Consider the following 21653-nt stretch of genomic DNA (forward strand, 5'->3'; position numbering starts at 1 on the left):
GGCACTGAAGTTCACACATCTACCTTTTTTTTTTTTTTTTGCATACTTGTCATCAAGAGACCTTGAAACTGCTTTAAAAGATGAAAGATTCCCACATAATTCCTACTCATGTCATAAATTTCTGAAGTTGAATTGGTGTGTCCCGCACTGGAGTTTCATTCAGCTCTTGGAGATCTGAATGTCCTTTGTATATTTCATTTTTCAAGAGTTACAATTGGGTGTTTAACCCCTAGAGTCAGCGCGGTGGATATGCTTTTGCCAGACTTTTCAGATTTAATATGTAACTGTTTAGGTTGGGACATTTTGATCCTTCTTGCCATTGTGCTATTCCATGCAGGATTTATTACTATGCACAAGCCTCACTCCCAGCCCGGGTGCAAGATTTTGCTGGGAACAAGCAAGTTCCATTTGTCACTGAATTGCTTTCTAGCAGGCCTGGGGGTTCTCCTTATAGTAACGGGACAAGGCAGGAGGAACTGATTTCACCCTGCGTGGAAGAGGAGTAACTCAATTGACATTCTGTTGTAATTCAGCAGTCGGTTAATGGCCACTTACTGGAAAATGTTACTAGGCTCTGCGGTGAGTGTTGTTAGAAACTGAATTACTCTGTATATTTCCCCAGGGCCCTTTTCCCCCTTCTCCTGGAGTAGACGCTCTGAGCTGCAGGATGTGGGACTGTGTTGCAATCACAGTTTCATTGTTCCTTTGTATTATTTATTTTCTGTTTCAAAAATAATTATATTGCTTTTAATGGTACCAGAGGCTTGCCAAGAGCCCAGGGGGTGGGACAGGGGTCACTGGGTTATCTGTTGGGTAGTCCTAGTCTGAGGGTACCTGGGGCAGCCTGTAAGACCATGGCCAGCAATGTCAGTTTCTCGTATGATTAATTTGAGTCACTCTGATTGTCACTCCACCTCCTTGTCTTTACCCATTAAATGATTTCAAACAGCCTGTCACTTCCCTGGGCTTTGTGTAATCACTCACTTTATAAAACCTTTGATAGGCCACAGAGGTGAAAGAAAGTGTTTCCAAGCCCAAGCTTAAGTAGAACCCTAGCTTTGCCCTCTACTAGCTGTGTGACCTTGGATAATTCACTTAACCTCTCTGAGCTTCAGTATTCTTACTTGTTAACAAATGGGGATTCGGGTCCTGGGGATGAGGGATCAGTGAAATGGTGTGAGTGGAGGCAGCTGATGCAGTGCTTGGAGCATGCTAAACACTCATCAAGAGTTTCCTCCCTCTCTTCCTTGACAACTTAAGACTGCAGCAACAGGATGCCCCCATTTGTTGGGTAGGAGTGTTGGAAACTGAGGAAGAAGAAGAGCTTATCCATTAGTTTTCTTTTGACCTGGAGAGAACGTCCCCTTTTCCTTCCTCACAAGGAAGACAGAGCTGTGAGTGCAGAGTGTAACTGCATATATCACCAGCGATAGTGTAACCACATGCTGTGGCAAGTCCAGAGAGCCCCCTCTTCCTGCCGCCCTTGGGTGGACGGCTTGTTTCCCGTTGCATGGTAGAAAGCATATTGCCTCCAGCTGTACTGAGTGTCTTTTGGGGAGAGCTGGTCATCTTCCAGGGAACTCCACACTGGGAGGGCCACATCATTCCATTTCTAGGTCATGTTCTCAGCTCCTTGTGCCTACCAGGGATCTCCGTCCTTTCTGCGGTAAATGAAATAATTGTTGACAGCCTCCCACGTAATGACTGTGGCTGCTGCCCTTTTTTCCCCACGTGAGTGGAGGGAGTCCGCTGGGGCACTTGGCAGCCTCGCTACCTGGCAGCTCCGGAGCCTGGATTTTTGAGGTTGGGTGGATTCCTGAGACTTTCCTTCCTCACCCCCATCTGGATGGCGTCCCTGGGCCCAGCCCGCAGTGGCACTCAGGGGAAGTGGCCGGCTTGCTCTGCTGGCTCCACACTCGACTGGCACGCACTGACACGGCTGTGGTTTGCTTCTCTTTCCTTCCTTGCCCTCTAGAGTATAAGAAGAAGTACGGAGAGGAACATGGCTCCTGCCAGGCTGGGATAGCAGGCTTCTTCACCGAGGTGGGTGTCGGCTGCCTGGGCCTTTCTGTTCTCTTTTTGGTGTTCATTTTGTTGCTTACCATGATTTGGCACTTCTCTGAGGTGAGACTTCTCGTGTCCCAGATACTTGAGCTGTGAGTTAATAGATTATGGTCCTCACATCAGGGAAGGTTATTTAAATCTGGTGGTGGGGGGGACCAGCTGGCCAGGGACCCCTGGGCAGAGGGAGGTGGGCTGGCTCATTTGGGGGACACACCCATTTGATGATTTTTATAGGAGTCAGCTTGACTCAGACACGTGGAAGGAGTCAATTCAAGGGGTGTGAGTGAGGCAGCATTCAGTCAAGTTGTGCCTCGTTGGTGGTTGTGAAGACAAACCTCGTCGATGTGAGCATCACCTCATAGCGACCCTCTCTCTTTAGTGGAGAGACTTTGTTTTATGCATGGCTCTGACCATTCCCTTTCCCGAATTCTGAGGGACCGTACACTTGAAGCTCATGTGTCTGTACAGGAGTAGCAGGACCATTGGCTGGCAGCACGTTTTAGGTACTGCTGCCTTGTGGGATTCTCACCTCCTACAAGTTTGCCCTGCATGTCAACTTCATTTCTTAGACATTTTCATGACACCTTCCACGCACAGAGTTCCACGAGAGGCTCTGTAAGTGGCACCATCATCCATCTGGGTTGCTCAGGCCAAAAAAAAGTACTTTTTACTTCACTTCTAATTCATCTGCAATCCTATTGTTTCAACCTCCAAAACATATCCCAAATATGACAGCTTTTATTACCATCACCTCTGTTATCTCCACCATGCTTCTGGAAAAGCCACCATCATTACCTGGAGATACACTGGCCCCAAATTGGTCTCCCTAAATCCATTATTTTTTTTATTGTGGTAAAATATACATAACATAAAATTCACCATTTTAACCATCTTAAAGCATGCAGTGCAGGGGCGCTTTATACGTACATTCACAGTGTTGTGCAGCCGTCATCACTGTCTCATTTTAGAACATTCCCAGCACCCCAAACTGCGTCCATTCTTGACCCCTACCATGTGTTCCTGCTTGCCAGCCTGAGTAGTCTTTCAGAATGCAATCCGTCATTCTGACTCAAGGCTTCCCATTACATGGAGGATTATAATCCGGACCCTGTGCCTTGGCCCACAGGTCGGACTCCCTGAGCCCACCCCGGGACCGCAGAGCTGGGGGAGGCGGAGGGTGCACCCGTGTGCAGAGCCTGCTGAAGAGCGCCCCTCCCGGGGCAGGAGCGGAACTGCCCACCTCCATGTCAGTGGCGGCTATTTAAATTCAAAGAAAAAACAGGCAGTTGGCAATATAGTGTCTAATCTAGAAAGCAAAAAAGGGAAGGTAGAAAGGCCGAAGTTTTATTATCCTTCACTCTCAAACTGATAAATAGGAGATGCATCCCTCCTAACCCCATCCCTCACCGTCGTGATTCTTATTATGTCCCTTCACTGGAGAATCACTTTACGGCAGCGCGCTCTACACACACTCCATGCTAGGCCCTGTGATGCCCCCACCCCCGTCCTAGTTGTTGAGGCCAAAATTAAGATTCTTTTCTTACCTCACTCTCCTACGTCCAAGCCACCAGCAAGTCCCACCTCCTGTGCCCTCAAAACCCCTAACAAAGATGCTCATTTCCTTCCACATCCTCTGCCACCCCACAGATCTGAGCCACGGTTGCCTTGCCCCCAGCCACACAGAACCCTCCCCTTTGCCTGTTTCCACTCCTGCCTCCGGACAGACTGGTCCCCGCACAGCAGCCTGAACTGTCTTTTCCAAGTGAGAAAAATGTCATGGTACTCCTTTGTTCAGAACTTTCCGGTGCCTTCCCACCCATAATGAAATCCACACGCCTTCCCACGCCCTCCCAGGCCTTCCTACCATTCCATCTTCCTCTACCACATGGTACTTTCGGCAGCTGCTAGAGCATGCCAAGCTCATGCCGGCTGCACCATGCTGGAGATCCACACACTGCTCTTGGTGCACAAGTGCAGGCTTCTTTAGAAGAGACAGGTAGGAGAAGAATTGCTTGGTCAAAAGGTACTCAAAATTTGAATTTTGATACATGCTGGCAAACTGCACTTCAAAATGTTTACTAATTGGTACTCCCCTGGGTTGCATCTGCGCCTGCATTCTCTCACCGACCTTTAAATTTTTATCATTAAAAAAACTCTCTTATTTTATTTTAATGTCTCTTTCCCTGATTATTAGTGTAGTTTAATATCTTTTTGAAATATTGACCATTTGTATTTAATTTTCTGGAAATTGCCTCTTTATGTTCTTTGTCCATTATTTTGTTTTTTTGGTGTTTTACTGGTTTTTAGGAACTTGTTACATATTTTCAACACTAATCTCTTATCTGTTATATGTGTTGCAAATTTTTTTTCATCAGCCTTTTTTTTTTTTAAGTTTGCCTGTGGTACCTTTATTATATTGGCACTAAACATTCGTGTTTGGTAGAATCCATCAGTATTTTTCTTTCTGGATTCTAGACCTCTCTCTTGGGAAGATTATCTCCTCTCTAAGAATATGAAAATATCCACCTGTATTTTTTCTAGTACTTTCATAGGTTTTCTTTAGAAAAAGATTTCCATCTTTAATCCTTCTGAAATTTATTTTTATATACATTATATGGTAGAAACTAATTGCATTTTTTCCTAAATGCATAGCTGATTGTTCTGATTCTAGTTTGTAAATACTTTTTCCTATCCCCATTGATCTGAAATGCCACCCTGCCGTAGGCTAACTTCACTCTCTTCCATCTCAGTTAGGATTTAGACTGTTTAATTGCTGTAGCTGTTGTTCCTCCAGTAGGTCTAGTGACGTCTGACTTGAGCCAACAAGCAATGGGGAACCACTGTAAGTTCACAAGCAGGTGACGCACCTGGTGCATGGCAGTGTTGTAATAATGGGTGTTCGGGTTGGCCATGCCCAGGACTTTGGAATTGGAAGGGCCTGGAGGGAGGCCAGAAGGGAGGGTGTGATGTGGGCCAGCTGTGGTGCAACAGGACAGACTAGGGGGTTATGCTTTAGGAATAAAAATGATACGGAGAGTCAGAGAACATGAAGGAGGTGTCAAGGGGCTGGATGGTCAGAGCACTGTAGGGTAGAGGAAGGAGGTTTTGAGCCAGATTTCTGGAGAATGGTGGTACCCCTGGTGAAAAGAGGTTACTGAGAAAGGACCCACTGGGAGAGATAAACGCTGGGTCTGCTTTTAGACACGTGGAGTGTGCAGTGCTGGGACATGCTTAACGATGTATATTGGAGATATTTGGACATAGGGACTGGAACCCAGCCTGAGTTAGAAACTTAGATTTGGCCCTTGCTAGTAACTCTCTGAGGGGGTGAGCATGCTTAGCATGGGGCTTGGGGGAGATGCCTCCCTTTAGATGGGAGGAGAAGGTAGGTTCATTGCAGAAATCAGAGCTCACCAGAGATGATGGTGGAGAACTAAGGGAGCGAAAGAGTTCCCAGGAGGGAGGTGTCATTATGGTCCCACCAGCTGGCTAGTCATGGAAGACAAAGGCAGTGGGGCAGGGTGGAAGGAGGGGAAGTAGGAGGCAGGGCAGGGGCATGGGCCGGGGTGTGTCCATGTGGCCTTGCAAGCTCAGGGTGATGAGGAACCAGAGCATCTGTTGAAACTCCAGACTCTGGGATGCAGAGCCTAAGGGAACCATAACACCTCTGCATGTGCTGGCTGGGCTCTCAGTGCACAACAGTGGGGACGCGGTGGGTGTACAGACTGGCGGGGGAGGGGTGGGTGGCCCCTAGTGGGAAGGCAGCCCTGCCGGCCGCCGCTCAGTCCTTGACCCCAGCCTGCTGTCTCCTGACCAGTTTGGGCTTTGGCGTCAGCTTTGGTTCCCAGGCTTTTGGCCTCCTTAAAGCCGAGGTCTTTGAACTCACTGTCTCCCTTGTTTCTGGAACTTCAGCTGTTTGTGGCTGAGCAGGAAATGTGGTTGAAGGGGTCAGGCAGGCACTGCTCCCCTCCTCTGCCCTCCTGCTGACCTCGTCACTTGGGCTTGCCTTTGCTGTGAGCTGGTCTGTCCCCTCACAGGGCACACAGCTGCTTCCTAAGCTGGATGTGCTTCTGTGGCCTTCTGGATGTGGCCATGTTGTCCTGAAATGTTCTGTCCCAAGGTGCTTACTTGACCTGCAGGTCAGTGACCCTAAGCTTATCAAAGCTCTCTGAGTTATGGATGCCATCTGAGTTTTAGCCTGTCATTGAGGATAAGGGAGAATTTTCTGGGAACTTTATTTTTGTAGACTAGGCTAACAGAGGTGAGGGATACTTCTAAGTAGCAAGAGAGGAGTTGGACCAGCATTCGAGCACTGCTGTGGAAGGCTGGAGACGTGAGGATGACAGTTTGTTCAGCACAGACTTCTATCATAGGTCCCGAGCATTCTGCCCTCCTGTTCGTGCCCCCTCACAGTGTGCAGAGGAAGCCCGTGGCGTCTCTCAGGCACACCCAGGTGCCCCTGTACCTCTGGAGAGTCTGCTAATAAATGCGTCTTGGGAAAAGGCCCGCACTGCTGTTAACTGATGGGATTCCAGGAGTGTGGTTTAGGTAGTGGTAGCCTTTGCTAGCAGGGAACCTTTTGTTCTTATGTGTGACATTTGCATCGGCTGTTCCTGGGTCGTGGGGAGCTAAGCATTGATCACGTTTTCCTGGCACTTGTGAACAATACCAGAAAGGACACAAGTATCATCCGTGGTGAACAGAAAAAGCCAAATACAAGGGATTTCCAGGAAGACACTGTCCTCACCTCCCACCCCAGCCCAGAGAGCTGCAGGCTTGGCCCCGTGATGTTTAGTTTGGACCGAATGGGGAGGGGGTAAGCACTAGGAGGAGAGGGGAAAATACTGGCTTTTAACAGCTATCGGCTTTCAAGGTTTTTGAGGAGAGGGATTACTTTGTCCTACCCTCTTGGTAATGTTTGAGAAGGGGATACAGCAGTGTGTTAGCAGTGGGTTAATCTAAATCATCAGAAAGCAATGTGACCGCTGCCTGGTTTCCTGAAGAGCCTTCACAGGCCTGTACTGATGCTTGGAGCTCTGAATTATAAAAAGCTGCAGATGGAGAAGGCTCTATGCTGTGTAAACAACTGAGACTGAGGATAGCGCTCATCATGTTCTTCGGTGCCCTTTGTACTTGGACGCTGACTACAAATTCCTTTCTAAGCTCAAGACCAGGAAAAAGTCTCTCTCCTTTGGTGAACTGATCATTTGTGTTTCTCACACCCTTTCTAGAGCTAGCACAGTCCCGCAAGCAGAACAGATGAGTATGAAGAGAATGAATGAATGAATGAATGCACCACTGTGTTTTCCCGGTGGTGAATCCTGAGTGCAGAAAGTGATCTATTTTTATAGAACAGTGAGATACCTCTGAGGGCATCTGGCTTACCTTCAGCAGTTTCCTTCGAGGGGAATAGGCTCTCAGAACCTTACAACGAAGAGTTCCTCAACAGTCATTTCTGGCTGGAATCTTCCTGAATTACCAAAAGGAAACCATTCAGACCTGAATCTAGTGGCTTTTCTTCCATCTGTGCTCATAACTCCTCTTTGTTAAGCTTCTTCCCCAAATTGACCATAGAATGTATGTTATTCAAAGCATTACCCTCTTGCCTGCAGGCTCTGTCCTCTAATTTTTTCTTTAGATGTTTCTGGCTTTTGCAGACACTTGTGCCATAAGAATTCAGCGGTGACTTTATGAATTGTCATCAGAAACTCAGAATCTTTATGGCAGGATCTACCCTCTAGGGACTTGTCAGAACCTAGCAGCTTCTGACCGAGTGTGGGGTAAGCTCTGCAGAGAGAGACCAGCCTGGGAAGATCTGCTTCTGAAATACATGCCAGTGCTGGGGACTCCGAAGGGCCGGGGGAAGGTTTTGTGGGTTTCAGCAGCAAGAGGCATGACCTGTCCAGTGTCCATTATCTCTGTGAGCCTGCATGGCCTGTGTCTTTGGGGTGTTGTCCACAGCGGAAGGGTTTCCTCTAGAAATTGTATTGATTTTAACCCTTTTGGATAGAATTTTTTAAAAAGACCTTGCACATTTCCTTGTTGTCTCGCCCCAAGAATGTTGTACAAAGGGACTTTATCTTTTTATCCAGCATGAACTCTGATATATAATAGTAGGTGCTTAATAAATATTATTGAGTGAAAAATTAATGATTTTATTAGCAAAATAATTTTGATTATTTCTTACTGCAGTGTAGACACTTTAGGAAATATCAGTAATCAAAAAGAAGGGATTCCCTGTTGGGGAAGGAAGGACGGAAGGCCAGGGCCATGCGATGGATGCGAGGACTGCCCGCCTTCCCCTCACCGCGGCGTGGCATCCGCACAGTGGTGCTTCATTTTAATGCTTGCAAAATGTCATCTCACAAGCACGTTTTGTGTTTTTGTGAGATGACTTCCTTGTCAGTGTTTACTCACTGTTATAGAATTTTTAAAAATCAAAGTTTATTACATTCAATAAATACAACAAAACGCACTGTTTTAAATGCAGAGTTCAGTGAGTTTTGACAAATGTGTACACCATACATCCCCACCTGGATGAAGATTAGAACATTCCCATCACTCCAGAAAGTCCCTCATGCCCCTTTGCAGACAGAGCCCCCTTCTTCCCTCCAGGTAACCACTGATGGGACTTCTGTCACAGTAGGTTGGTTTTGTTGATTCCAGAACTTCATATGAGTGGACTTGTAATATGTACTCTTTTTTTTGTTTTTTCATCAATGTTTTGTCTAAGATTTACCCACATTTCAACAGGGTTTTGAAGAATTGAGAAAGGTTACCCAAGCAGAGGAAGTGTGAGGGCATCGTGGGGATGGAGACAAAAAGAGCAGAATTGCTTAGAAAACCAGAATTAGTTTGGAGGGTCCCAGCCATGCAGTCTGAGGGGCAGTGGCAGGAGAGGGGCCAGATGTGGCTGAGAGAGTTGGCGGTGTTGAATTTTACCTGAGCCTGGTGCTCTTGGAAAACAGTCTATTCTAGAATTTTGAAAAATTCAAAGAAAATTAGCTTTGGGGATGAGAAGGAGGGAGAAAGATTGAGTCCAATAATCTTATCACCTAGTGGAAAAAACCGTAAATGTTTTGGAGCTTATCCTCCTGGTCCTGTCTGTTGCTTGTCTGTCTGTACATGTGTGTGTTTTTGTTTTGTTTTTGGGTTTTATTTTTTTTTTTTTTAACACAAAACATGATCATAGCATACATATTGTTTGGCATATGCTTTTTAACTCACCAGCACTTTGCAACTATCTTTCAGTGCCATTAGATCTTCCACAGTGCTTTTAATGCTGCATGGAATTCTCTTGAATGAATGCACCATAATTTAGAGTTCCTATTGTTAGGTGTTTGGGCTGTTTACAACTTCTCTTAGTATAGTTATGATACATATTCTTGTAGGTGAAATCATGCAGATATCCGTGCTGACTTCCTTAGGTAACCGAATCATTTTTGGGCACTTAGGATTATCATCAGCGATGGTCATTTGATGGTTTTGTGGCGCAAGTGTGCTCTCAGGCTTGTTGACTGTTTCCCCCAATCTAATGCTGAAGACAGCTGTGCCTTTTGTGTTCTTGGAGTCTGTGTTTAATAGTACTACTGTCTCTTTCTACCTGTGGTCTCTTCTCCTTGCAGTTTATGTCCTTCCTGGGTTGGGGTCTCTGGTCTCTTGGTTTCATTCTTTCACATCTGCAGTGGGCTGGAGTGGCTGTAGAACCACTCCTCAGAAGAGGGTCTTGAGTGAGGACTGGAGGGGATTTGGCTGGAATATGAGTGCACAGGTTTTGCAAAGCTGATCTTGATCACCGTTTTCCTCTTGCTGTGTGTCAGGTGGAGGAGTTGCTGGAGAGTGGGGCTGGAGTCCAGGCTAGGTGAGGTAGTGCTGCCTTTCCACGAGTGTTGTTTCCTGGAACCTGTGGTTCAGGACACAGTGTCAGTAGTTTGCTGTTTGCTTGTTTGATCCTGGTGTAAAGCTGAGGAAAGGAGTGCGGCGTAATTGTGGATAGGATAGGGGCCTGGCCTGTCTCCCATTCTGTTCCCTTGCTTGGCCATCTTTGTGTCTTTAGTTCTGATCATCCCATCCATATAATAGATTCCTTAATGCTAGGGAATCTGGTGAAATATATTTTTATTACTTAGCTGAAAAAAGCCCTTGGTGTGAGGTATTTTAAATTTAATTCTGAGTTTTCTTTTGTTGTGACTGTGGTTCTCAACACACCCTGCTTCCCCTCCCCTGCTTCCTTCCCTGTTTACCTTGGATTTCTTTACTGTAGGAGCTGGTGGTGATGGGCGCCCCGGGGTCATTTTATTGGGCTGGGACGGTCAAAGTGCTGAACCTTACGGACAACGCCTATTTTAAACTGAATGATGACACGATCATGAGCAGGCGGTACACCTACCTGGGTGAGTAGCTCAGGGAGACGGCAGGTAAGAGAGGGGAAATGGGCAGGATTCCCACCAAGCTCACGAATTATTGCTTTATTGGTGGAAAGAAGATGTCGTTGTCTTTTACGTCTGTTATTGTAATTCTATACGTCTTTAGCCAGGGCACCTTAACGTCTAGCTCCTCATACAGAAGGTACACAGGAGAACAAAGGAGGGAACTGAGTTAAAACTCTGTGATTTAATTAAAAAGCTGACGGTTAAGCCTCCAGGGAAGCAAACGTTTTATTTTCTTGTTATAGCAATTACTCAAGTTCAGATGGTCAGTACCAAATGAATGTAATAGAATCCCGGTTTTCCAGGGCTTCCCTCTGGATGGAGTCTCTGCTTCCTGGTTACAAAACTGGTTGCAAATAGAAATTATAAGGACCAGAAATTATCATGACAGATGACAACCTAACACTGAAGTTTAATTAAGGGCTCAGAACAATTTCTCTTATTTTCCCAACCCCCTTCATCTTCTAGAAGGAAGATAGACACAATCTAATTTAGCAGCCATGAGGCAAGCACGATACCAGGATAAGGCCATGCTCATTTAGGAACAGAGGCTGTCTTTGCTTGTGCAGATGATAATGACAAGGCTCTTTTCTTTAATCCATGCCCTAAATGCTATAATTCTGGACTGAAAATGAAGCTAAATTTAGGCCTCATGATGACAAAACAATGCTCTTTCACACTCATTACATAACTTAAATTAGGGGACATCCCTGACCTCCTTTTTGCATAGAGAGTTACTGGGAATTTCTTGTCACATGGCAGTAGGGAGTCGTTGACTTGCCTTTTCCCATCTAACTACAAGTTTTTTGCCCAGTAGCATGGACCCAGTAATCCTTCTACTCTGGGTCTCTTGGGGCGTTTGCTCCTGTACTCGCCAGCTCCTTAATGCTGTCATCTTTTAATCATTTACCCTGCCGGGCTCTGTGTATTATTTCTTTTAGTTCCTGAAACAACCTTATGAGGTAGCTATTATTATTATAATATTATCCAAATTTTATAGTTAATGAAACTGAGGTACAAAGAAGTTACACAACTTGCCAAGGTCAAATGGCTCCTAAGTAGCAAAGTTGGAGCATAAACCCGTGGTTTCTGAGTGTAGCCTAAATGCTGAGCTGCCTCCCCTGTGTGTGCTACTGAAACAGCACCTGTCACTGGTGCTATACCCTTCACTATACTGGGAGCACCTTGAAGGTGGGGACATTGTCTCACATTTCTAGGACTTTATATAGTCTCTGGTGTATGGTAGGAACTCAACACAGGTTCATTGAATCAGAGAACCAAGAGAAGGCAGCAGAAAGCCTGGTTTGCATGGTGGCTTCAGAGTCTAGCACAGGTCCTTTCAACGTTAGGGCCTGTGGCTTCTCTCTGTATATGGAACAGAGGCCCTTATCTGCTGTAGGGATTAGCGAGGATCAGTTCAGGATTTGATATTACTCATACTATGCTTCAGTAATGTGAGCCCCCAGTCTGAAGAAATCAGCCACATGGTGAACAAGAATTGATCATGATATGGTGTCATCACAAAACTCAAACAGCTTATAATCACAGCATTAGGGTTTGAGGGTGATGACAAGTTTTGAGAATATGCGGCAGCCCGGGCAGGGTTTATGCTGGCCAGAGGGGAGCTTCCAGCCTTGCCAGCAAGGCTCCCAAAAAACACGAGACATTTAGACTAAGCTCAGACACCCTTTCCTTTGTTTCTTTTGCATCCAGATTCTTTGACCATCCATCCAGGACAGCTTCTTTTACCTTCTCTTAGGGGGAATATGATATAATGGTTAATTGAGGGGGCTTCGCGGACAGATTGAATTTGAATCTTGCTGTGTAATCTTTGACATGTAGTTTAACTATGTTTTGTCTATTGTCATATCTGTAAAATGGAACAATTATACCTTCTTCACAGAGTTGTTAGATTAAAAGAGATAATGGTACTTAAAGACATATAAGAATGTTCATAGCAACTTTATTCATAATTGCTCCAAACTGGAAACAACCCAAATGCCCAGTATAACAGAGAATAAATAAAGATGATACATTTATACAATGGAACATTCCCCAACAATAAAAAGAAACTACTACTACTATACTCAACAACATAGGTGAATGCCACAGATGTGATGCTGAGTGAAGTTCTAGAAAAGGGAAACCTAATATGTAGTGACAGAAATCAGAATAGTGGCTACTTGCATGGGGATGTTGACTGGGAAAGAGGATGAGGGAACCTTCTGGGGTGATGGTGCTATAGTTATATTCACTTTCTTGATCTGGGTGTGGTTGCATGGTTATGCACTTGTGTACACATTCATTAATTTCTTTTTTTTTTTTTTTGAGACAGAGTCTCACTGTGTTGCCCAGGCTAGAGTGCTGTGGCGTCATCCTAGCTCACAGCAACCTCAAACTCCTGGGATCAAGCGATCCTCCTGCCTCAGCCTCCTAGTAGCTGGGACTACAGGCATGCGCCACCATGCCCGACTAATTTTTTCTATATATTTTTAGTTGTCCAATTAATTTCTTTCTAATTTTAGTAGAGATGGGGTCTCGCTCTTGCTCAGGCTGGTTTTGAACTCCTGAGCTCAAACAATCCGCCCACCTCAGTGTCCCAGAGAGCTAGGATTATAGGCGTGAGCCACTGCGCCCGGCCCACATTCATTAATTTCTGCACATCAGATATATGTACTTAACTGTATGAAAATTACACCTTGAAAAGAAAAAACAGATATATAGTATTTAGCACAGTACTGTCCTAAGAGGACACTCAGAAAGCACTCTCTCCTGCGCTGATGTCCTTGTGAACATGCCTTTTTGTGACATGAGCCATTCCAGCATAAGACTGACAGCTGCCATTGTTCCCTGTTAATTTATGTTCTAAGAATAACTGGAACATAGCTGTCCAGATAGGGGATGGGCTTGAGAAACTTTTTCCTCTGATGGATATTTTACTTCCCTGCTCTTCTTTCCCAACCCTGTCCTTGTTTCCTGCCCATCCTGTTTAGGCTACGCAGTGACTGCTGGCCATTTCTCTCACTCGTCCACCACTGACGTGGTAGGAGGCGCCCCACAGGATGAAGGCATCGGAAAGGTGAGAGGAAAAGTCTGTGGAATAGCGTGGGTCAGGTAGAAGAGGGGAGCCTGCTGCCCCTGTTGTAGAGGTTTGCCAGCTGACTTTGACCTGAGCCTGCTCCTGGGTGGCTGGCGGGTAAGTGATGAAGTAGCGAGGAACCCTCATAGCTCCCTTCGATTTGAGGGTTTCCCTTGAAAGCTCAGTCAGTGTGAATGCTATTCACATTCTCTGTTTCCTGCACATTCTTATCCAAGGTTCTTCATGGCTGACTCTATGTGTGTGATTTACAAGACTGACCCCTGGCATCATGGTGCCCTCCAAAGGAATGGCATCCAGTGCTGTCCACCTTCCAGTCCCCACCCTTGCAAACCCTTTCCAAGTTTGGCTTTGACTTAATGGAGCCAGATCTAGTCCCTGATATCTTTGGGGCTTTATTTATGCCCTAAATTTTTCTCATATTTATTTCCCCAATGTTTTAGAAAGAACACTGGGTTCCCAAGACTGGTTCAGTCCAAAGGCTAGACTAGGAATATGTGAGTCTAGCTTCCCTAAAAGACCCCATGGATCTAGAGCTGTCTCAGTCCCTTTTGGAGTCATGGCCTCCAAGGGTCCTGAATTATGTAGAACTATGCTTCTTGGTTCTTTAGCTTCAAGGTATAGGCAATCCAGATTGAGTAGGTCCACACTGGTCAGGAATCTGCATTTTTAACAAGCTCCTTACATTGTCTGATGGAAAAGACTGAATGGAGGAATAAACTTTAGATTTGAGCCCCTGGGGTGGACCTGTGATAGAGTCTGGCCATATCTCCCGGGGCTTAGAGAATTGAGGTTGGGATTCTCTATTGTTCCAAATGGGCTAGACCACTGGTCATTGGAGCCTTCAGCCAGCATGTTAGATCAGGGAGCTAATAAACCACGCAGCTGCCTAAGCTTGACTCAGATGTGTTCATTAGGGTTATTTCTGTGTATCCTCCTGGGCAGAGGTTAGGTAGGAGCTGCTGCTCACATCTCTGGAGCATGCGCCTCCCTCCTCCCTAATACTGATGCTGCAGAGAAAGATTCTTTGAAAATGAAACCAGATAAACCAGGACCCCAAGCAGGAGGAAGGAGAGGGCATGCAGATGACCTTTGGTAACCTCAGGAAAGAAGAGGGTCTTTCTGAGTCACGTGAATTTCTCAACGTGGTGGAGGGAAAATCACCAAGAGCTGTCACCACACTGATGGAGTCATGGGGGAGGAGCTGCAGGCTACCTGGCATCTCTGCAGGGTTGGTAAAAATGCTTACCCCCAGCTCACTGTGACCCGGATGCCTCTGTGCTGATAACAGCTTTCTTTTCTCACTAATTGCAGAAACACTTGATCCAATTTAATTGTTTTCCTTCAGATGATTGTGATGGCTGCATAGTCCCTGACAAGCTTTAAGACGAGAATGGTATTTATAACTGATAGAGCCAGACAGCAGGAATCCTGGATCCAGTGAACACAGAAAGAACATAGACATGCTTCTTTGGGTTGACCACCTGAGACGTGCTGGGAAAACTGGTTATAGTTGACAAAGTTGTGACTATTCCGCATTCCCAGGGACTGGGGCTGGTACAGACTCGATTCCCAAGGACCCCAGAATGGACTTCTCGCCTTTAGGATTTTGGTGGTTATTCATTTCTGTTGTCAGGGCACAAAGGCGTTCACACTAAGATTGTAGTTAGTTATCCCATGTGAGGATCATCTGCCCTGGTTCTTTTGAGACACTCTTCCCATAAGATGTTACTTGAAAAAAAAAATGTCCATAGTCAAGTATATGAGTTAAATGGGAGTTAAATGGCAATGATTATCTTCGCAGCGGTGATTCACGGTTTAAATGTACATGCTTAAAGGCTCTGAAAAGTTCCACAATAAAGGAATTTATGTGATGTTTAAATCTACATTTTTCAAACCATTTATATTTACCTAAGCAGAGCCCATGGCTCTAATATTATGTGGAATCACTTTGGGAAACTGCTTTGCCTTCAATTCTCACCTCCATCCCTTTTTCTTATGTTGTGATACCTGTTAAAGCTCTAACTGATAGTAGTGAAGGAAATATTTCAAGGAAGAAAATACACTTCTCTGAGAATTGGATTATTTACTAGTAATTTGGAAGCTCCTGGGTCTTATTGTGCATGGCTTCTATAAACCCCATGGTTCAGGAGCAATGAAAGTGATTTCTGCCTCAGGATTGAAGGACATTTTTTTTTTTGCAAGATTGGTAGGAAGAGAGCTATGCTGATCTCCTCGTTATCATCAGCCAGCGTAAACACACCTGCCGTGTGCCTGGCCTTTAAATAGGTCTCCCAAGACGGTGCTGATCAATGTCATTGGTCATTGTTTCCATTCTAACTAAATTTTTTTTTCCTTCCACAGGTTTATATTTTTAGAGCTGACCGAAGATCAGGCACCTTAATTAAGATTTTTCAGGCATCAGGTAAAAAGGTGAGGTTCTTGGTATAAGTGACTATTTTTTTGTTTGAGAGATGTGATCACATGGGAGTCAGTTCTTTTTAGAAAATTGGTATGAAGGCCCTGCCTGTGCCCTCCATTTATATGGCGGTCCTGTCTGTGTGTCAGTATCTTTACCTTCTCAGCAGTGTGTGTAACCTGCAGATTCATGGGATTCATGCTCATTTTGGGAGACATCATGTAGCAAGGTGAGTTTATCCATGGCCAAGTTACAGCACAGAGTTTTAAGGGATTGTCCATAGTTCAGACACTGTCATCAAAGCAACTAATACATCCTGTCTCTCTGCCTTTCTCCGCCTCCGTATCTGTCTCATACTCATGCATCTCCACCTCCAGGGAGAACAGTCCCAGTAGCGAGCCTGTTATGTCTATGTAAGTGATGACTCTCAAAGGACGCAGGTAGGCAAATGCTTCTCACTGTCCCTGTCTCAGCAGCCTGATGCTGTCCTTCTTCCCTCATCCTCAGCCTTCCACTGTCACTGCCATGGGGACTGTTGTCATACAAAGAAAATCCAAACAAAAGTCACCCCGTTCCTCTTAGAAGCTTGAAGCAAAAATAGCTCAGGAGGCTGCCCTGAAGTTAGTCCTGGACAAGGTTTATCTGCCTATATCATCCCCACCCTCCCCCTAATCCTCTCTCTGCTTCGTGAAGGTTTCCGGTATACTGCACTGTAGCCTAAAATTAAGCAAGTTAGAGAGTCCTCCAGTAACTAAGCAGCATTTGTCATGGGCTTATCAGTCACACACTCCTTACTGTGGCTTAGATCAGCAGGACTGTTTGGCTGAGCTGGGCTGCTCCAAGTGACACAAGTTTAGGCTGGGAGGGGTGGGGAGTAATGTGGAAGCTGGTCTTGATGGAGGCCTGGGAAGAAGCACAGGATGCCTCAGACGTGGGAAGGAGACTCCAGAAGATAGGGGAATGCCAGAAGGTGATTTTACCTATGCCACCCTTAGACAAAGGGAAAAAATGGCTGTTTCCTCCTGGGCCACGTGCCCCCAAGCCCAGTTCTGTTCCTGCTGTGAGTTGGAACTGCAGTAGGCCAGCCTGAGATCCTTCCGCATTGTTCCAATGGTGAGCCATATTCTGAGTTCCAAAAGTCCCGCTCACAAGTAGACCTTTTTGTAATTTTAACAACTTAAATATATACTTACACTTAGTGTATAATTGTCATAACCTTTTGAATAAAAACTGTATCATCAAACTTGGTTTTGCATTTTCCCTCAGAATGGCTCTGTGTTCCCCTGAGAACTGTGCTGGCCTCTGTTATTTTAACATTTCTAAAACCCCAAAGCAACAACACTGGAAAATGACTGCGAGCAATTCTGCAAAAAAGGTTTTCCAAGCACCCCTAAAGTTAGGAAAGAAATAGCTGCATGCCATTCGTGATTAAAAAGAGCCCTAAAGAGCAAGCAGGGTGTGAACGGCACTAAGTCTAACCTTTTAGATCTTCAAAAAATAGGAAATGGGCGAGTGTGTCTACCATGGAAACAAACTCCCTCCTCCTTTCCAGGGTACTTGGGTTTCAAAGCATGAAATTAAAGCATTCTTTAAAGTGAATCATGCAGCTTAGATGTGCCTGTCACCCTACTGTCTGTGAATTGTGCAACTTAGATGTTTCCATCACCCTATTTTCCGAGTGTCTTTATGCTCAGTGGCAGCGGTGCCTCCCGACGTACTTCCTCCTTCCCTGCTCCACGCCGTGCCACCTGTGCCCTGGGCAGGCCCAGTGAGCGCCGGTGGTCCTCGTGTGGTCAACAGTCTGCAGTCGTGCCCTTTCTCCTTGAAAACCTCCTGGTTCGGGTGCTAACTTACATGGCCACCCACCTGTACGCCTGTCGGTCAGGTTTTGGGGGGTAGATTTGAGTGTGGGTGCTGTGAGGAGGATTGGGCAAACTTTGGAGAACCCACTTGTCCAAACTTCCTGAGGATGTTGCACCATTGGGTTCTAGGACAGACTTGCTCGCATGTCTACTTGAATGTCCTTGATGACAAGATATGTCAGACTTCTTGGAGAAGGGACAGAGGGGCTGAGGTGTTTCACCTCCCAGCTCCTTAGCCATGTGACGTTTTCTTTCCTTCAGGGCTCCTCTCGCCCTACCCTTTGCCTCATTCTCTAGCTATGCCTCCATTCTGCCACTCACGGCCCTCTCGCCTTCACTTCCTTCCACCAGTGTCTCCGGACAGCTTTACCTCATCATCATCGTTCTTGTTGTGAAATTGGCCATTACCTCTCTTTATCCCTCTTATTCTGCTTTTTGCTGGAGAAATGAGACATTCTTGTCTCTCTGACTTCTCCATTATCTCCTAGGGAGAGGGCATGACCCTGGGTTTTCAAAGAATGCCGTTAACTTTAACCCCATGTCTGGAGCCACACAGAGAGGAGGGTTTTACAATACCTCAGCAAACCACCAGTTCACTTCTGCTTTCGTTTGGCTAGAATTTGGTCAGATAGTCCTATATCCTGACTTCCCAAAAGAGGAAAAAAACCGAAAACCCCAAACCCCTCTGGTCTTTATTGGTTGACATCCTTTGGATAGTACACATAAGAAATCACCAATATGTGTTCAATTCAGCTGTTAACACAGACTCAAGTCTCTGTGTTTCCACGCTGGTGGGGTGATCTGATAAGGGAGGCTCACCCCAAAGCATGTCACTGCTTTGTAGTGAAGTTTTATTGAATTAACTGAGTATGTGAAGTGTTTGCATTTCAAAACTTAGATAGGAAACTTCATGTACAGGGATTTCTGATTTAACACTGATGAAGATGCCAAGTTAAATAGCCCCTTGGAATGAAACAAATAGTTCCCCTGGGGCTCAGCCAGAGAGAGCAGGCGGCGGCTTTGCTCTTTGGGGCCTTGCCTGTGCCTTACCAGTTTCTTTTACTAAAGCTCAGATGGAGAGGTTGGCAAGGCCATGGAATTAGTGACTGGCAACTTGGTTTCTGTCCTGCCCACCTTCTGGGATTTCAGACCTTTCCTTGCCCTTCTCCCTTGAGAATGGGTGGTGGCAGGAACTGGAGGTGGCCTTGGCATGTCACTGGGGAAGGATTTCTGAGCAGCCACTACAAAGTCCTCCTGTGCCAGTGTTAGCTGCAGGAAATAGATTGGAGTGCCCTCTACCTCGCTCAAACTCCCCTGGGTCAGCTGCCGGCAAACTCCAACAGTAAAAGAAAATGCTTGGTCATGTCCATAAAATCAGAGTCGTTCTGTTTGAAAACATTTATTTTAAAAGAGTAGCACTTTTTTTCTTTTAAACAGAGGTTGCAAATGGAGCCTTTTGGAAAAGATACAGTCTACAAAAACGTTTGTTTGGCCTGTGTATTGTTTGTTTAATTTTTAATATGAATAAATTGTCAGCATTTAAAAAATAGGCACTTCAAATAAATTTTTCTCTTGAAAAATGAGAAGGTTGGCCCTCTCTGGGTCAGCCTTCCCTTCGACGGCAGTTATTATAGCAGCAGCCAGATAGCAGCTGCTCCTTTAGCTTGGCCTGTGGGTTCCAGTTTGCTGCAGTCTCTACGACTCCCTATTGTCACTCAGACACTGAAGACAAGCATCACTTGCCACCCGTGAGCATACTTGCACTGTTATCTTTTTCTTAAACCTGTCATATCACCTTCCTGGATCCCATGGGTATTTGGATCTGAGACCCCTGATTTAAAATAATAGGTACTAGATTAAATTGTAATTAAAGAAGAGCCAGTGTAAACTGGCTCTGTTTCCTCATCAGTCAACCAGTCTTATGAGTTAGGCCTTTTTCTGTCACTTTGGCTCATGCCTTCCTAACCAATCCTTAGCTGTGCACAGGACTGGGGGAGGATACCCTCTTTCCCTGTGTAACGTTTATTTTCATACCTGCCTTGTGTTGTGAAATTTCATATTCCTACTTGGCCTTGTCAAATGTCTGATATAAGGGGCACTTTTATTATGGTTGTAACCTGTATTCACAACCTCGGCTTGCACCTTGTTCTCCAGGGATCAGTCTGTTTATCTTCCCTTCCATAGGGCTCTAGGAACAGGGACTCTGGGCCAGTCAGCTTTGGTCTCACATTGCCTGGGGTTCTCCATGGCTGCTGGAAGTTGGGTATTTCACTGTTTGCCGAGGCATTGTGGTTTATGGGGCAGCATAGCTGTCACGGCCTCTGATGGGCTGGAGGAAAGCGAGGGCCTCCTTGTGTGAGGGCAGACACTGAACGCTTTGTTGCAACTCAACTTGGTTGCAGATGGGCTCTTACTTCGGCTCCTCCTTGTGCGCAGTTGACCTGAATGGGGATGGCCTCTCTGACCTGCTGGTGGGGGCCCCCATGTTTTCTGAGATCAGAGACGAGGGGCAGGTCACCGTCTACATCAACAGAGGAAATGTGAGTACAACACTGGGTAGCGTGGGGATGGGTGTAGGGGAGGGACATTTGTCTAGCCAGTGGTGTCTGAGCACCCCTCTGGGCATGCACTGGGCCACATTACCCAGAGGAGGTGAAAGGACATGATTCCTGCCTTGAAGAAGCTCATTGATCCTTAAATGGAAAGTTACATGCAGTATTACAACTGCCAACAGATAGGAGCCAGGAGGAATCTTAATAGCTGTCATTTGTCATTTGAGTGCTTACTTATACCAGGGACTGTTCCTCCTGCTTTCTGTAAGTGATTTCAATGCAATATATACATGGTATCAAAGGTCCCTATTTTTCAGGTGAAAAAACTGAAGACCAGAGAGGTTAAGTAACACTTCCCAAGTCACACAGCTAAGAAGTGGTGGGGCTGGGATTTGAACCTAGGCAAACTCGCTTCAGAGCTGGCACACTTCATCTTGAGTTTATGCTGCCTTTCTGGCAGCATATACACATCTGCCCAGGCAAGCAGGAGAGGATGATGCAGTGGCTGGGGGAATCTTGAAGAAGGAACAGGAGTTAACAAACAGGCAGGGTGGGCTATGATAGAGCTCCCAGCAGGGAGTGGGGTGAGTGGGTTAGGTGTGAGGCAGCAAGACCCCTCAGCTCAGCACAGAGGGGAAGGGTTTGGGTGGGGCGGGGGACATAATCTTGATGTCCCTTATCCTGCAGAATGATGAAAAGGATATGACAGGGTCAGAAAGATGCCTCTTCCCCTCTGCAGCTGATGGAGGGTGGATGGGTGGGGGGCTGGGCTAGGGCAGGGGGTAGCAGTGCACTCGTGGAGGCAGGAGACCCGTGAGAAAGCAGAGTCTTCAGGATCTGGAAGGTCGAGTGTTCAACAAGAGGGAAATGGTTCAGTGAATACGTTCTGGTACCTTTTAGCCAACGTGAGAAAACGCTTATGAGATAATCAGTGAAAAAACAGGATTAAAAACTGTGTGTGAACAACGTTTACAAGTATGCCAAATAACATAGCGAATGTGAGTAACAGAGCTCTCGGGGTGGTGGTGCTTGGGTAGAATTTTAGTTTTATCTTCATCCAAATAGTGAAAATGTACAACTTTCGTAATAAAAAAAATCAAAGTATACTGTTATGTAGTGACCAAGATGCTATTATAGTTATCCCAACTGGGAGAGGGCAGTGGTATTTAACTGTAACTAGGTCAGCAGATGCCAGAAAAGAAAGAGCAGTCAGTGAAGGGAGAGCCAGGG

The 21653-nt window shown here is 45.8% G+C and overlaps 1 protein-coding gene across 3 annotated transcripts in view; it reads left to right on the forward strand.

The window, feature by feature from the left end:
* The window catches only part of ITGA9 (integrin, alpha 9), a 333283-nt gene that overhangs the window by 39171 nt on the left and 272459 nt on the right, over window positions 1-21653 (forward strand). For all 3 annotated transcript variants that reach the window (XM_012665738.1, XM_012665747.1, XM_012665756.1), the window contains exons 5-9: window positions 1976-2043; window positions 10328-10457; window positions 13487-13572; window positions 15955-16023; window positions 20274-20411. In XM_012665738.1, coding sequence (XP_012521192.1) covers window positions 1976-2043; window positions 10328-10457; window positions 13487-13572; window positions 15955-16023; window positions 20274-20411 — 491 coding nt within the window. The remainder of the gene's footprint in view (window positions 1-1975; window positions 2044-10327; window positions 10458-13486; window positions 13573-15954; window positions 16024-20273; window positions 20412-21653) is intronic.

Source organism: Propithecus coquereli, unplaced genomic scaffold, assembly GCF_000956105.1.
Source record: "Propithecus coquereli isolate 6110/MARCELLA unplaced genomic scaffold, Pcoq_1.0 Scaffold1, whole genome shotgun sequence".
Taxonomy (NCBI): Eukaryota; Metazoa; Chordata; class Mammalia; order Primates; family Indriidae; genus Propithecus; species Propithecus coquereli.